Source organism: Pteropus alecto, unplaced genomic scaffold, assembly GCF_000325575.1.
Source record: "Pteropus alecto unplaced genomic scaffold, ASM32557v1 scaffold468, whole genome shotgun sequence".
Taxonomy (NCBI): Eukaryota; Metazoa; Chordata; class Mammalia; order Chiroptera; family Pteropodidae; genus Pteropus; species Pteropus alecto.
In genome coordinates, this window is record NW_006441394.1 from 912,029 (window position 1) to 925,766 (window position 13,738).

Consider the following 13,738-nt stretch of genomic DNA (forward strand, 5'->3'; position numbering starts at 1 on the left):
AAGAGAGGGGACATTCAACTCTTAGGAGTTGAGGTTAAGAGGGGAGACTACCCATATACAACAAGCAACAGAGTGATCAGAGAGCCTATCTCATAGGATCACAAGTCCTACAACTGGAAACAGCGGCTCTTCATCATCAATTTCATCTCCTTTTTCACGGCGCTGGCTGTCTACTTTCGGCACAACATGTATTGTGAGGCTGGAGGTGAGGCCGGGCTAGGATCCATAGGTGGTCACAGTGGCTATGGGACAGTTGTGTTTTCTGTAATGTGCAATATGGTGGTGGTCTTGGGGGCTGGCTGCCATTGTGTTCCCTGTAGTGATGTAGTGGTGGTGATTTATCAAGATGGCCTGGGGCATGGGGAGTGTTGGGGCAGGAGGCTCACCATGCCCTTCCTTGTGTCCTCACGACAGTGTATACCATCTTTGCCATCCTGGAGTACACTGTTGTCCTAACCAACATGGCATTCCACATGACAGCTTGGTGGGACTTCGGGAACAAGGAGCTGCTAATTACCTCACAGCTTGAGGAAAAGCGATTCTAAACCCCTCTCCTGCTGGGGAGGAGCCCACTGCCCAGAAACTAGAAACAAGATCCCATGCTGGCCTTTCCTAACTACTGTGTCCTCTCTAGGCCCTACTGAAGCTGGGGGAAGGGGGAAAGAAAGGAGGAAGGGCACAGGACAAGGCTTTACCCAGCCCTGTGGCTTCTCCATTCCCCTATCCCACTTGAAGGCACAGAGGCCTTCAAGCAGCATCGCTCTTACCTGAGAGAACCCAAGAAACTGAGTTGGCAAGAAAGCTCCACCGTCTGGTGCTAAAAAAAGTCCTGAGGTTCATAACCACCATCCGGTTCTTGGCCTTAACAGCCACCTCTCATTGAGGTCAGGGACCACTGAGCAGTGGCTGCTACCTGAAAACCACAGCCATTCTTCCCCCCATGGGTCATTCACTTCTCTAATGTCTAATGATCTACTCTACACATCCAGACCTATGGCCATAGTTACACGCTAAGGTTACCCAGGTCTAGTCCTGACTACCTGATTTGGTGTGTCCATGTGGATGATAGGGATGGGCAGGCTATACGATTTCCAAGGGCTCTGTTAGTCTGTGCTTCTGACATCACCTTCTGGTTGGTGGTGGTCTGTACCAAAAGGATGACCTGCTCCAGGAAAAGCACTGGCACAGCATGTATTTCCCTTCCCTCCTGAAATCTCTGGCTTGTATTCTTCCTCCTTGGCAAAAATGTGAGGTGGAGGGGTCAGAGACACAGATTCCTACCCCCAAACTGGTGTCCCCACCAACCTCCCTATTGTCCTAGGCTCTAAGCTCATTTGGTTGTACATTTTATTTCAAAGGAAAATAAATTTTTTTTTTTTGGCCAACAGTCTGGGCTAGGCTTGTCTGTCTTGGGCTTGGGCTTGTCTGTCTTGGGCTTGTCTTTTTAATAGAATTGAGGTGAGAGACAGGTTCCAGGATGGAGGGAATAAGTCCATGGCAGGGTATAATTCCACGTGATATCCTCACGCCCCTTAAGCCTGGAATTCTCCAATGGCTGGTCTAAGCCCCAATTTTGGTAAGCATGAGTAACTGAGCTATCCCTATAATGACTCCAGGCCTGGAAGCTAGGATACTTGGGAGTCTTGGTGGAGGTAAAGGCCTGAGTTCCAGCCCCAACTGTCAGTAGAGATCTTTCCACTTGCAGATGTAAGGGGATACCTCTCAGATGCAGGACTGAGAGAACACCTGTCTACAGGCTGATGGCTCTCACCCTCTCCCTTTCTGAGCCCTAGATCAGCAAGTCCTTCTTCATACTTTGCATCACAGTCCACTACAGAATCTATGGCTGGGTCCCAGAGCAAGACTGGTCCCTCCAAGAGAGCCCAGAGCTTTGTTAGGGAAATTGGGGGGTGGGGGGACCACAATGAAGCCTATTGTCTCCTGTCCCCTCTTGCAGGAAACAAAAGGCTCCCAGTCTCTGGGGAGCCCTAGCCCATGCCCGTCCCCTGCCCAACCCCCAATGCCTAGCACACAGGGAGGAGCCGGGGCCACTGGAGACAGGAGGTTTTATTGATGCTGATGGGGGTAGGAGCCCGGGGGGTGGGGTGAGGGGCTGAGTCAGTCTGCAATGCATAAGGCCTGGGCACATGGGGGCAAGTTAGGGCACATTCATCTTCTCAGGATTCTATGGCTCCCTCTTTGGGGAAGGGAGAGAGCATTTTGAGGGGAGAGCAATTCAAAGAGCAGCAAGGGAGAGGTTAGGGACAGTGCAGGTTCCTAACCTGAGAGAAGGCACCACAATAGGCAGCAACATGAGTGGAAAGCTGAACCAATGGGTCAGTAGGGGAAAATGGGAAGGGTGCACTGGGTTGGCTTCTCGGGGAGGGATCCAACCTTGGCCTGGGTGAGCTCTCAAGAACACCTGGTTTTCCCAAGCAGACTGGGGCAGGGCCCAAAGCCCTTTTCCCTGTGGGCTTCCTTAAGGAGAAATAGGCATTCAGGGAGCCCCCTGGCAAGGGGTGCCAGAATTAGTCCTTAAGGCACGGCTGGGGGCAGACAAGGCGCCAAGGCACAATTGGTGGGGGGAAGGGGCAGCCTCCAAGCTGAGTGCCAGGGTCACAAGAGGACACAGGACCGCCCACGCTTGATCGGTGTGGGGTTGAGCACAGCTCGGACAGCCTCAGCAAACACTTCCTTGACGCCGTCCTGCTGCAGGGCCGAGCACTCGAGGTAGCGCACAGCATGGATCTGCTTGGCCAGTGCCTGGCCCTGCTGCGGTGTGATGGGTGCCTGGCCCTGCTCCTTGAGGCGCCGTAGGGTGTCAGGTTGGGCTCTCAGGTCCTTCTTGGTGCCCACCAGGAGGATGGGTACATCAGGGCAGTGATGGCACACCTCTGGATGCCACTTATGCCGCACATTCTCATAGGAAGGCGGACTGGCAATGGAGAAACAGATGACAAAGACGTTGGTCTGAGGATAGGAGAGTGTGCGGAGGCGGTCGTACTCCTCCTGGCCCGCTGTGTCCCACAGGTTCAGGTTCACTGTGCGCCCATCAACTGCACTCTGGGCGCTGTAATTGTCGAACACTGTGGGGATGTATTCCTTGGGGAAGGCATTAGTTGTGTAGCAGATGAGCAGGCACGTCTTGCCCACAGCCCCATCACCCACCACCACACACTTGATGCTCTGCATCGTGGGTACAGCTGCTGCAGTGGAGGCAATGCCTCCTTCCCCTTCTGGGCCCCTCTGGATGCAGTGACCTATGAACAGATGAGAGGGACACTCTTGGTCAGGGAGGCTTCTAACCATTGGGAAGGTTGGGGGCATACAGAGGGAAACCAGCTCCTGTTCTCTTAACCTGATACCATCCTGCAATCCCATCAAGACAGACCCCAGAAAGACAGACACACAATGAGAGAAAGGCCCTGAGACCCAGCAAAGATGCTCAGGTGTAAGGAGGCTGGCACTATAATGTGTAATATATTACATGAAGCACATAAATTCTGGTGCAGACTGACTAAGGTCAAATCCTAGTTCTATTTCTTAGCTGTGTGACCCGGGATAAATTACTTAACCTATTAGTGATTAGTGGGCCTTAGTTTTCTTATTTGTAAAATAAGGATAAAATAATACCTACCTCATTGGGTTGTTATGAAAATTATATATTACATGTGAAGCATTTAGAATGGCTGGTCATAATAAGCATTCGGTATTAGCTACTTTTATTTTTCCTCCAGGCAGTACAGATGCAAGAGAGGTACACAAGTGTAGGGATCTACCAGATCCTCTACCAGTTATGGACCCCTCCTACAAGTAGAGTGGAGAGGGGTTCTGGCACAGGGTGCTATCCTAGGTCACTCTGAGATGCTGTCATGGGTAGAACCTCTCCCAACTCAGGACTTGCCCTGCCCAGTGCACTGATGCTTTAGCTCCAAACCTGACATTTTGGCTACTGAGTACAAACCAAAAAGCACAATAAGAAACCTGCTGAGTAAGGAGCACAATTCTCTAGACAGCTGCTCTATCTCAATCCAGGGTATCCTGGGGACAGGAAAAAGGAGGGAGAACTTACCCCATCATTTCCATAAGCACAGTAAACCCAATCTGGCCACACATACCCAGGCTGGCAACTCGGTGCAGAGGAATATGGGAAGATCAGCCAGAGCTGAGATCTGGTATGGAATGTGGGTATGTACTAATGAATGAAGCAGGGGTTGTGGCTCTCAGACATTAACATCTTCTCTAACGACCCTTGGTAGGATGAGGTATATCCTCCAAGCCCAGCCAAGAATAGAAGAGTAAAACAAAAACTTGATTTTCTCCTTAATCTTCTGTACTTTTTTCGAGATCATAGCACATGCCTCTGAAGAACTGCGGGGGCTTCCAGACTCTTGGATAGAGAACACAGTGCCATTAAAGCTCTATCACTGAGAACATATGCTGGAGTCAAATTGGCCAGGGATTCTGATCACAGCTCTACCAACTAGTTATGATCTTGGGCAACATATCTAAATTTTCTGGGCCTCAATTTCTCATTTATAAAATGGGGAAATTTTGCCTATTGTGTTAGAATTGCTTAGAGTATGAAATGAGCTAATGTGTAGAAAGTGTTTGGCCTGAGTTGTGGCACTTACGAAGTACCAAATAAATAGGCTGCTGTAATTATTAATGGGGCGAGTATGAGAGGAGTCCCAGCTCCAGCCATTACCCTTGTCCCCTTTGCAGCTCACAGGGCCTTGGTGAGGAACTGCTCTTGAGTTCTGGAACAGAACAGAGCTTCCGGAAACCCTGTGATTATTTATACTGCTGTAGCAAAGGTTCTCCTCTCATTGGCTACTTCCTCTTGGCCATGGGGGACTTTTGCTGGCCAGTACGTGACTTCCTTTCCTTGACTCTCTCTCACAACCAGGCCCCTGCTCCCTGGGGAGGGAAAGCCTGTTTTTGACACACCCAGATCTCCAAGTATCTCTTGTTCCACCCAAGCACCATCACCATGGGTCCATTTCACTTTATATACATTGTGAGACTGCACCCTTACCCCTCAGCCTGACCTCTCAACCATTTGTTCAAGTCTCAAAAATCAAATTGGGGGTGGGGGGAAAGGCAAGAAATCCTTCACTGGGAAGTGAAAAGGAACTCTGGTGGTGTGGGACCTGCAAAGGACCCAGGGCTTGGTCCCAGCTTCCTCCCAGGCCCCAGCTGGGAGGGAAATGGTTCCACTCCATAAGGTTGCCTCTGGTTTGCATTAAAAATATTTCCATCTTATTTGCCTGAATAAGTGTATATGTTCAACCTCCAAAGACAGGAAGGAGAGTCTCAGGGAATGGGTCTGGGAAGGAGATAAGGACCCTTTAGGGCAGCAGTCTTCAACCTTTTTGGTACCAGGGACCAGTGCTCCTATGAGAATCTAATGCCTGATGATCTGAGGTGGAGCTGAGGCGGTGATGCTAGCGCTGGGGAGTGGCTGCAAATACAGATGAAGCTTCGCTTGCTTGCCTGCCACTGACCTCCTGCTGTGTTGTGTGGCCCAGTTCCTAAAAGGCCAGACTGGTATTGGTCTGCGGCCCAAGGGTTGGGGACCCCTGCTCTAGGGCAGTGGAGAGAACCTCAGGCTGGATGTCAAGAGACCCAGCTCTGCTCTGCTGCTGACTCACTGCATCCAAGCATGAGACACTTATTCTCCCTTGGCCTCAGTTTCCCAGTCCATAAAATGGAGAGAAAAATACCTGGACAAGGGCACTAGGTGGATAAAGTGAGACATGAAGAGCCCTGGGAGCAGGGGATAGGATCATGGGGATAGGAAAGGCCCCCAGGAGCAGAGGGTGTGGGGGTCAAGTTAGTCAGCAAATGTGCAAAGGCCTGAGCACATGGTGGCAAGTTAAGATACATTCTTCTAGGACTCTGTGGCCGCTTCCTTGGGAAAGGAGAGAGCATGTTGTAGGGGTTGGTGCTGTTACTTGTACCCCCTGGGTTCCCTGGGAGACCCTGGCATTTTGAGAGAACTCCTGAACTTGTAACTCTTTAGTTCCACGCAGAGCAGGGGTGTGGGGGATGGATGTGTGGGTATGTCTGGCCCAGGCAGGAAGGCAAGGAGAGAACTCTGGCCAGCAGTCACAAGGCCCAAGAGAGTGGATATGCAGTGGCTCCAGGCTGCTCTCTAGGGAGGTGGTTATCAACCAGTGATCAGTAAATCAGCCCTCAAAGGATTAGGGAGGGAGAAAGCAGCTTCCAGCTTCTGGGCTGGCAAGGGAACAGGACTGACACCGGAAAAGGGTCATGAGTGAGGTAGTATCCAGAAACAAGCAGAGCAGAGGCAGTGTGGTACAGGGCCAAGATAAGTAGATACCTGAATGTGACCTCATGGGTTCACCTGCTGACTCTGCCCCTTGATAAAAAACCCTCAGAAGGTACAACCCTTTATAGATCATGTAGTATAATTCTTTGATCCTTACAACAACCTATTGGTACTATCCTTATACAGATGAGGAAATAAACTCAGAGTTAAAGTAACCCGGAGTCACACAGCTAGTTAGCATGCAAGCCAGGACACAAACCCGTTTCCCATCCAAAGTCTTGTGTTTTCCTCAATGCATCACACAGCCTCCATGTTACGTCTTATCAGCCAACTTTGTGACCTTGAACAAGTAAGTAACTTTTCTTCTCAGAGCCTTAGTTTCTTCATCTGAACAACAAGAGTGACAATAGTTGCTCTCCCTGCCTCAAAGGGCAGCAGCAATGATCCTGAGCATGGGAATGAATGTGCTTTGTGAACTGGCAAGTGTTATGCACACAGGAGGTAACAGGAGCAAAGCCTTTCATCCCAAGAGGCATGAAGCACTGAGTATGCAGGTGTCTGAGTGGCAGCATCAGCCTAGACCTTCATCCTCTCTCCCAGGACAACCCTTTTCTCAGAAATCCTATGGCTTGAACTGGGTCAGATAAGTTCCCACAGCTCATTTAAGGAAGGCACATGCTAAAAGGTAGTGTCTAACCTATGCCACATAGGAAAAAAGGAGTCAGTGCTGCAGAAAGCCAAACAAGGAGAGCGGACTGCCTGAGATTAGGGGTCAACTGTGATTTATTCACTAGATGACTTTTTTAAAAAAAAGAACTTTTGTTTAGTAAGTAAATTATTGGTTGCAGATCTGTATAGTATTGACCAAATTATAATGACCTGTTCTGACTTTTTATTCCCAACCTAATTCAGATCATGCCTGGTCCCTCATCTTGACCTTCAGAGTTCTTCATACTCTGGTTGGGATTTTGGAGTCAGACCTGGGTTTAAATCCTAGTTCTTTCACTTATGAGTTAAGTACTGATACCAACCTTATAAGGTACTATAAGGTTTAAGTGTATTGATATGCAACCTATGTGCACAATGTAGGTACTTTGCAAATGTGAGTTCCAGTTCCCTGCTCCTGAGGGGTCTTCAGAAAGCAGAAAGATTCTTGCCTATGAACTTTGACTCGTGTTCTGTCTGTTGCCATTCCCTCTCCCCTCTCAAATCTTCCTGACTCCTCAAGGCCTAGCTTAAGTCTCACAGTCCTATGAGGCTACTGAATTCTACTTTCTCTGAACTTCCATAGCACGGCCCCCACTTTCACCCTTCTTTGGCTCTGTGTGATTCTCCTTCCCCAATAGCCATGGATAAGTTTTCTGGCGTGTGGATGTCCCCCATACTGGAGCTTGTGCTTCCCTTAACACTCCTAGAAAAGCTGAGTACAGGGTTGAGTACACAGGAGTGTGTAACTACTGACTTCTGATCTGCTGGCTTCTGGCCCATTTCTGAGATCTAGACAGTTGCCTTAGAAGCCCAGAATTGGATTAATACTCCCACAGCCAACACTGCAATATTGAATCTTTTTGGACAGCAATGGCAGCCCAGAACTTTGACTTGGATAGGCAAAGATCTTCCTAGTACCAGCTTGACCTGGCTCTAGCAGGGAGCACAGCCCATGGGGCCTAACTCTGAGTGTGGGCTCTGATGTCCCACTTGTACCCAGTGGGGCCTGGTCTTGGGGTGTGGCCCAGGCAGGCCCAGAAGTGGGGAGGGAAAGGAAGCAGAGGACTGCTTGATTGCCAGATCTCTGTGGCCGTTAGAGCAGGGGAAGTGTCCCAATTGGGAGTGGGGGAGGGGAGGGATGGGCCCTATGAGATGGAGGAGTGTGGAGACAATGAGAACCAACTTAACCACGGCCTTCTAAACTGCCTCCTGACATGGAGCTCCACTTCTACAGCCCTTCCTGAAATTCAGTCTAACTATAATCCATATCTGGGCATTCTGATCCTGAGCTCTGGCCACACTACCCTGGATCTTCTACAAGATGACTCCACATTCTCTTCCCCCAAACACACCAAGCAGCATGTAATACTCGCTGTTCCCATGGGAACCCAGCATTTCTCTCCCCCCGCCCCATCCTCCAGCTCCCACGGGGCAACTCAGAAGGCTCCAACTGCCTCCAGGCCAAGCACCAATGCCATCTCCTCCAGGAAAGTATTAGTAAATCACCCAAGTCACAAATGACATTCCATCCAAACTCTGGTCCCTGTTTCTCTTACAGACACATCGTATCTTGCCTCACATGGAGGCTGTTCTGAATCTTATCTCTTGTCACTAGACTGGGAGGGTCTAGAGGGCAAGGTCCTGGCTGATCTGTCTCCCTCAGTTGAGCACAGTAAATAACTGAACTCTGTCCTTCATGTCTTTGCACATGGGAGTTTCTCTTCCTGGAATTCTGCTCACCCCCTTCAGATCCTCCCAGTCTTTCAGGCCCCAGTTCTGTTCCCAGCTTCTCCAGGACATCACAGCAATCCCTTCTCCTGCCCTACGTTCCCCAGCACTGTCTGTACTGTTCATTGTGCTGAACTAACTGGATGCCTCATGAGGAGGGAAGGCTGTCTTGCTTACTTCTAGAAGCCCAGCTGCAGACTGACATATATCTCTTCCCCATCAATCCAGACTTTGATTCTGGAAACAAGGAAGAGCCTCTATGCCTAGGAGAAGCACAATTTAAGGTAATGAACACACACAGGCTAGATTGCCCAGTCCTCCACTAGAAGCGTGAGAGGGCTGAAGCCTGCATAGCTAGCCCAGAGATGCTGAAGAAGATGGGTAGGAAAAGTGGTCCTGATAAGGCTAAGGACTGGGACTATCTGAAGATCTTTTGGTCAAGGATGAGGTGAGGATCAGGGTCAGAGTTAAAAATGGCTCTGCAAGTCTATTTGTTTATTTGGAGGGGTAGAGGAGAGGTGACATGAAGAGGCTAAAAGGGGCTGCAGCTGGCTGCAGCTGGGCTGGGAGGAGGAAGCTGGGGGAGACATGAGATCATTGTGGGGCTGGGACCAGGCCAAGGGCTGAGTTTCTCTCTTTCTTCCCCTTCTCCCCATCGGCAGGGACACAACCCAAAGAGAGCCCAGACTCAGCCTTAAAAAAAAAAATCCATGCTGGACAACTCCCCACCTCTTGCCACTCTCTACCCTTCAGCCTCTGCAGAGGATCCTTCTCTGCAACAGGTAGAATAGCCAAAAAGTTGACTCTACTAAGGGCTGGAGAGGAAGAGGAAACAATACAGGTGTGGCTGGGAAAGCAGTGGAGGGATGGGACCCTTTCACTAAGTTGCAATTCCCATCTTGGTACCTGGGGTGCTCCACAAAGGGTGAACCCCAGGGCCAGCAGCTTGGGCCAAACCTCTGGCTTGGGGAGCTAAGGAGACTGCCTCCTCCCCCACAAGGCAGCACAGAGGAAGGCTGAACACTTGCTTCCTCCTCCCTTCCCCCTAGCAGATCAGCAGTCCCGGGGCCCCAAGAAAGGCCTGTGAAGTGGCACTTCCTTTGCCTTTGCTCATTTCACACGAGGCTGTACAGAAGTGCCATCCTCCCAATCCTGCCTCCCCCACTTGAAAATACCCACAAAGAGACCCAGGGCCGCCCTGTCCCTTTTGACCCACCCCAGGCCTGAGGGGGTTTCCACAAGGGAAAAAAACATCAGGGAGGAAACTCCGGCATCTATTTTCCACTGTCAGTGGGGCAGAGCTGGAGCAGGGTACAGGGGACTCCTCCATCTTGCTGTCCCCTGGCAAAATCCCCACCACTCTCTGTCCTCTTCTCATCTCTCAACCAGTAACAATCCTTGGGCTTTGGAGAAAGGAGCCACAGTTCCTGTCCCTGGACAGATATTTAGAGAATACTCAGGCCTGTCAGATCAAGACTGGCATGAAACAGGAGGATCAAGAGTGGAGGCCACTGATATGAGGAGTCTCTTGGGGGAAGGAGAGCAGAGATTATCAGTATTCTCTGCTCTATGGAGGTACTGATAGGCAACTCCTTTATGGTGAAGCTGAGCCACTAAAGACAGTTGACCATAGTTATCCAGAGATTTAGGAGCAAATCCAGGACAAGGACCTGGGTCTCCTAACCTTCAGCCTGATGTCACTTCCACAAGAGAGAAAGTGAGAATTGCTACTCAGGCCTGCAAATGGGCCCACCATCTCTCTGACCTTATTCAAGATAATCCCAGCATGGTGTATCCCTTCAGGAAATGGGTCAAAGGGGTCAGGTAGACATCTGAGCCCTTTTTGCTTTTAAGTTTTCAGGCTCTCATGCCTAGCCCATCCTGGAGCATCCATGATTTAGAACTGACATTACTGGACAGACTGCCAAACTGGCCTTGTTCTAGCTAAGGGGCTACTCCTTTAGCCTCTAGCTCCTGAGGAGATGCCCTCCCCCTATGATCTGAGGACAAAAGAGGAAGCTGGACCCTGGACAGGAAAATCAATCTGTTCTGAGGAGAAGGCCCAGGCTTTGTCTTTGATTTCCCTTCTCACAGACCCCTACAAGCCTTATCACTGATGGCTATACACTGTGTATGGAAGGAGGGGTCTTCGGTCTGGGCCCTGACCCTCATCTTCTTCTCAGTTGCCCATCTATCCCCATTCAAATATGTTCCCAACTGTCTCACTATAGCCACAACCTCTCATGTCTTCCCGCTCATGATCCCCTAAAAGCTCACACCAGCCACCTCATTTGCTCTAACATCTTGCCAGAAACAACTCCCCAGATCCGAGATTCCCAACCAGGATTTGTAACAATCTCGGATTAGCCACTTCTTTTCATGTCAGGACCTTGACTTTATTTCACCTAACTGGTAGGCTCCTGGGTTGCAGGCACCTCCCCCTCTCCTATGATATTTTCCCATTTAGATCCCTCTCACTCTGGTCATATTTTTTCCAGTAATGACTTTCTTGTAATTAGCTCAAAACTCCAGTGGGACCAGATCTTGCCTGGGAGAACCCCTGTCTCATCCATCCTATCTTCACCCTCAAAGACCTGTGGGTTGCTCAGACATGCAGAATCCTAATATAAGTACTGGGTTGGCAGGTGGGGAGTCAGACTTCTGGGTGGTTTTCTACTGAGCTGTGATGCTGGGAAAGTGCCTTTCATGTACATAATTCCCTGAGCAGAAATGTTATACAGGTCCATGAGATTTCTTCCTGGGGCCAAACCTCCTATACCTTCCAGAGATGAAAGAAGGAGAGACTGGCTGGTGGAAGAAGGGACAATTCATGGGAGAGAGAAACTGTGAGAATGGAAGAAGACAGAATGGGGAACAGGAATAGCCCTTTCATCTAGCTGTGCTTGGGAATCCCAAGAGTAGCACTTGCTCCCTCCACTTCTCTTTTTCTAGTGGAGAGAAATGAATAGAGTAGAATGGAAGAGGCGGAGAGAAGCAAGATGTCACAACATACATCCCCAAGGCTTGAGGAAAGAGCTTTAGAATGCGGACAACAACAGCTTACAGAGCCAGTCTGGACTAAAGTTAGACTCAGGAGAAATTCCTAAAAGAGAGAGAGTAGGGTCCTAGGTGAGGGAGAATACAAGGATGCCTGAAGGTAGAGAGGTCAGCAGACTGCAGAGGGCTTCCTGTCACCAATGCCCTGATCTAGCCCAGGGTATACAGGTACCTAGCCTGGGCAGGCCCCGGAAGGCAGCAAGCAGAGAAGAGGGGGCAGATACTTTTCCTCATACCTCTCTTCTTTTCCTGAATTGGCATTAAAACAGTTAAGACTGAAGTTAGATTAGCCGTGGCCTTCCCTCCAGAATCCTGCCTCTGCCTCCTCCCTTTTCTTCTGTCACACTTAGCTCACCTGGTCCCATTCTCCCCACCAGGCGGTGTTGGAACCAGTAAGCACTGGAGTCAGGGACCTTCAGGCTGTCCCCCAGCCTCCAGGGAGTCAAACCTCCTATACCTACCAGAAATGAGAGTAGGAGAGATTGGTGGGTGGGCCTCTTGATCAAGTACAAAAGAGGCTGGGTGATTTTGATTTCCCACGGCCTCTCTCACCAGTCTTATTCTGTGTCACTCTACTCTGACCGCTACAGACTGCTTCCTCCTACCTAACCACAACCTCACCCACTGCAGGTTCCCTTCATTCTGCTGGCTTCCCCTGCTCTGGGCCTGCTCAAGGCTGAGGGCCGTTATTTTGTCTCCAAAAGATAAAAATGTAGACAGACACTTGCACACGCATACACATATAGAGAGGTTTTCCAGCTCTTTTAATCATCTCTGTTACTGGGAGGTTGCAGCCTGCCTCTCTGAGCTGGTGAGGTTTGAAAAGGCTCTCAAACTCACCAAAGATCCTGACCCCAAAGCTGGAGATAAGTGGATGAAAAGAAAGGAGACAGAGAGAGGGACAGAAAGAATGAGAGGAGATAGAAGAAACAGGAAGGTAGTGGGAGCCAAAAACTGGGCAAGGAAGGGAGGGTAGGCTGCAGAGGACAGAGATGGACAGAAGGGCAGGGTAAGTGAGAGGTCAGGCCTTGGCATGACTGTGTGGGGGAAAAGAAACTGAAGAAAATTCGAGAAGAGGGTGATGGAGGGTTTGTGGGTAGAGTCTGAAGAAGGAATGGAGGAAGTCAGAGTGAGAATGTACAGAATTCAGGGACTGACAATGAGAGGTGAGGTTGGGTGGGGAGGAAGACTAAGAGATGGTGCCCGGTCATTTCAGAAGGCCAGAGCCCCTGCTGCCTCCCAGAGCCCTATTATTTTCTCCATCTCCTTAAAATAATGCTGCTCTCAGTGATGCCATCTTGTCAGGGGCTGTAAGTACCTCTGAATGAGAATCCTTCCACTTCTAGTCACAGGACAAGACCAGGCCCTTTCCTTCCTCAGTTTACCCCCAAAAGAACAAGGCTGGGCAGCCTGTCAGCCAGGCACAGCGGATGTTTGCCCTCTGGATCCAGAGATGGAGAGGTCCGGCCTCAGAAAAAAGGACATACCGAGAGGATTGGGGTCAGCAGAGCTCCCCATGTCCTCCTCCTGAGTGCAGAACACCCTCCCTGGACTGCAGCCCGCGAGCGGGTTCTGGGTTGGCACGGATCTTTTAGGCAGGGAGCTTTCTCGGCAGTCTTTTGCTTCAGAGGCCAGACACCGCCCCCCTTTCAATCTCACTAGTGTCACAACTGCCGGAGCAGTGAGAGCGCCATCACCAGCCCAGGGGGCCCCCTCCCCTCACACGCTTCGGAACAGCCCCCCAGCTACCTGAGGACACGCCACCTCTAAGTCCCACATTCCAGCTCTAGGTTCTTCCACTTTTAGAGACTTTTCTCTCGGAGCGGGAGACCTCCGATCTCAGGGGTCCCGGTCGGCTCCCGGGAGCTGGTACAGCCGTCCACGGTACAGGAATCCACCCTCCCCGAGCGGCCGCCGGCTCCCAGTCGCCCGGTCCCCGCCCCGCCCGGC

General features: G+C 50.5%; 2 protein-coding genes across 6 annotated transcripts in view; one reads left to right on the forward strand and one right to left on the reverse strand.

The window, feature by feature from the left end:
* The window catches only part of PGAP2 (post-GPI attachment to proteins 2), a 17,868-nt gene extending 17,091 nt beyond the window's left edge, over positions 1-777 (forward strand). For all 4 annotated transcript variants that reach the window (XM_006918708.3, XM_006918707.3, XM_025051585.1 and 1 more), the window contains 2 exons: positions 97-205; positions 415-777. In XM_006918708.3, coding sequence (XP_006918770.1) covers positions 97-205; positions 415-545 — 240 coding nt within the window. In that variant the 3' untranslated portion in view covers positions 546-777. The remainder of the gene's footprint in view (positions 1-96; positions 206-414) is intronic.
* A 1,272-nt stretch (positions 778-2,049) lies between these two features.
* Positions 2,050-13,671, reverse strand: RHOG (ras homolog family member G). 2 transcript variants are annotated; one of them, XM_025051586.1, is made up of 2 exons: positions 13,538-13,671; positions 2,050-3,260 (listed from the first exon to the last, which is right to left on the reverse strand). In XM_025051586.1, the coding sequence occupies exon 2, from the start codon at positions 3,190-3,192 to the stop codon at positions 2,617-2,619; it is 576 nt and encodes a 191-aa protein (XP_024907354.1). In that variant the 5' UTR covers positions 3,193-3,260; positions 13,538-13,671; the 3' UTR covers positions 2,050-2,616. The 2 variants fall into 2 exon arrangements, with proteins under 2 accessions (XP_024907354.1, XP_006918772.2); XM_006918710.3 differs by lacking the exon at positions 13,538-13,671 and adding an exon at positions 13,107-13,420.
* Positions 13,672-13,738: the final 67 nt, after the last annotated feature.

Excerpts from the sequence above, each read along its gene's own strand:
- RHOG (XM_025051586.1), bottom strand. The coding sequence starts at position 3,192 with ATGCAGAGCATCAAGTGTGTGGTGGTGGGTGATGGGGCTGTGGGCAAG.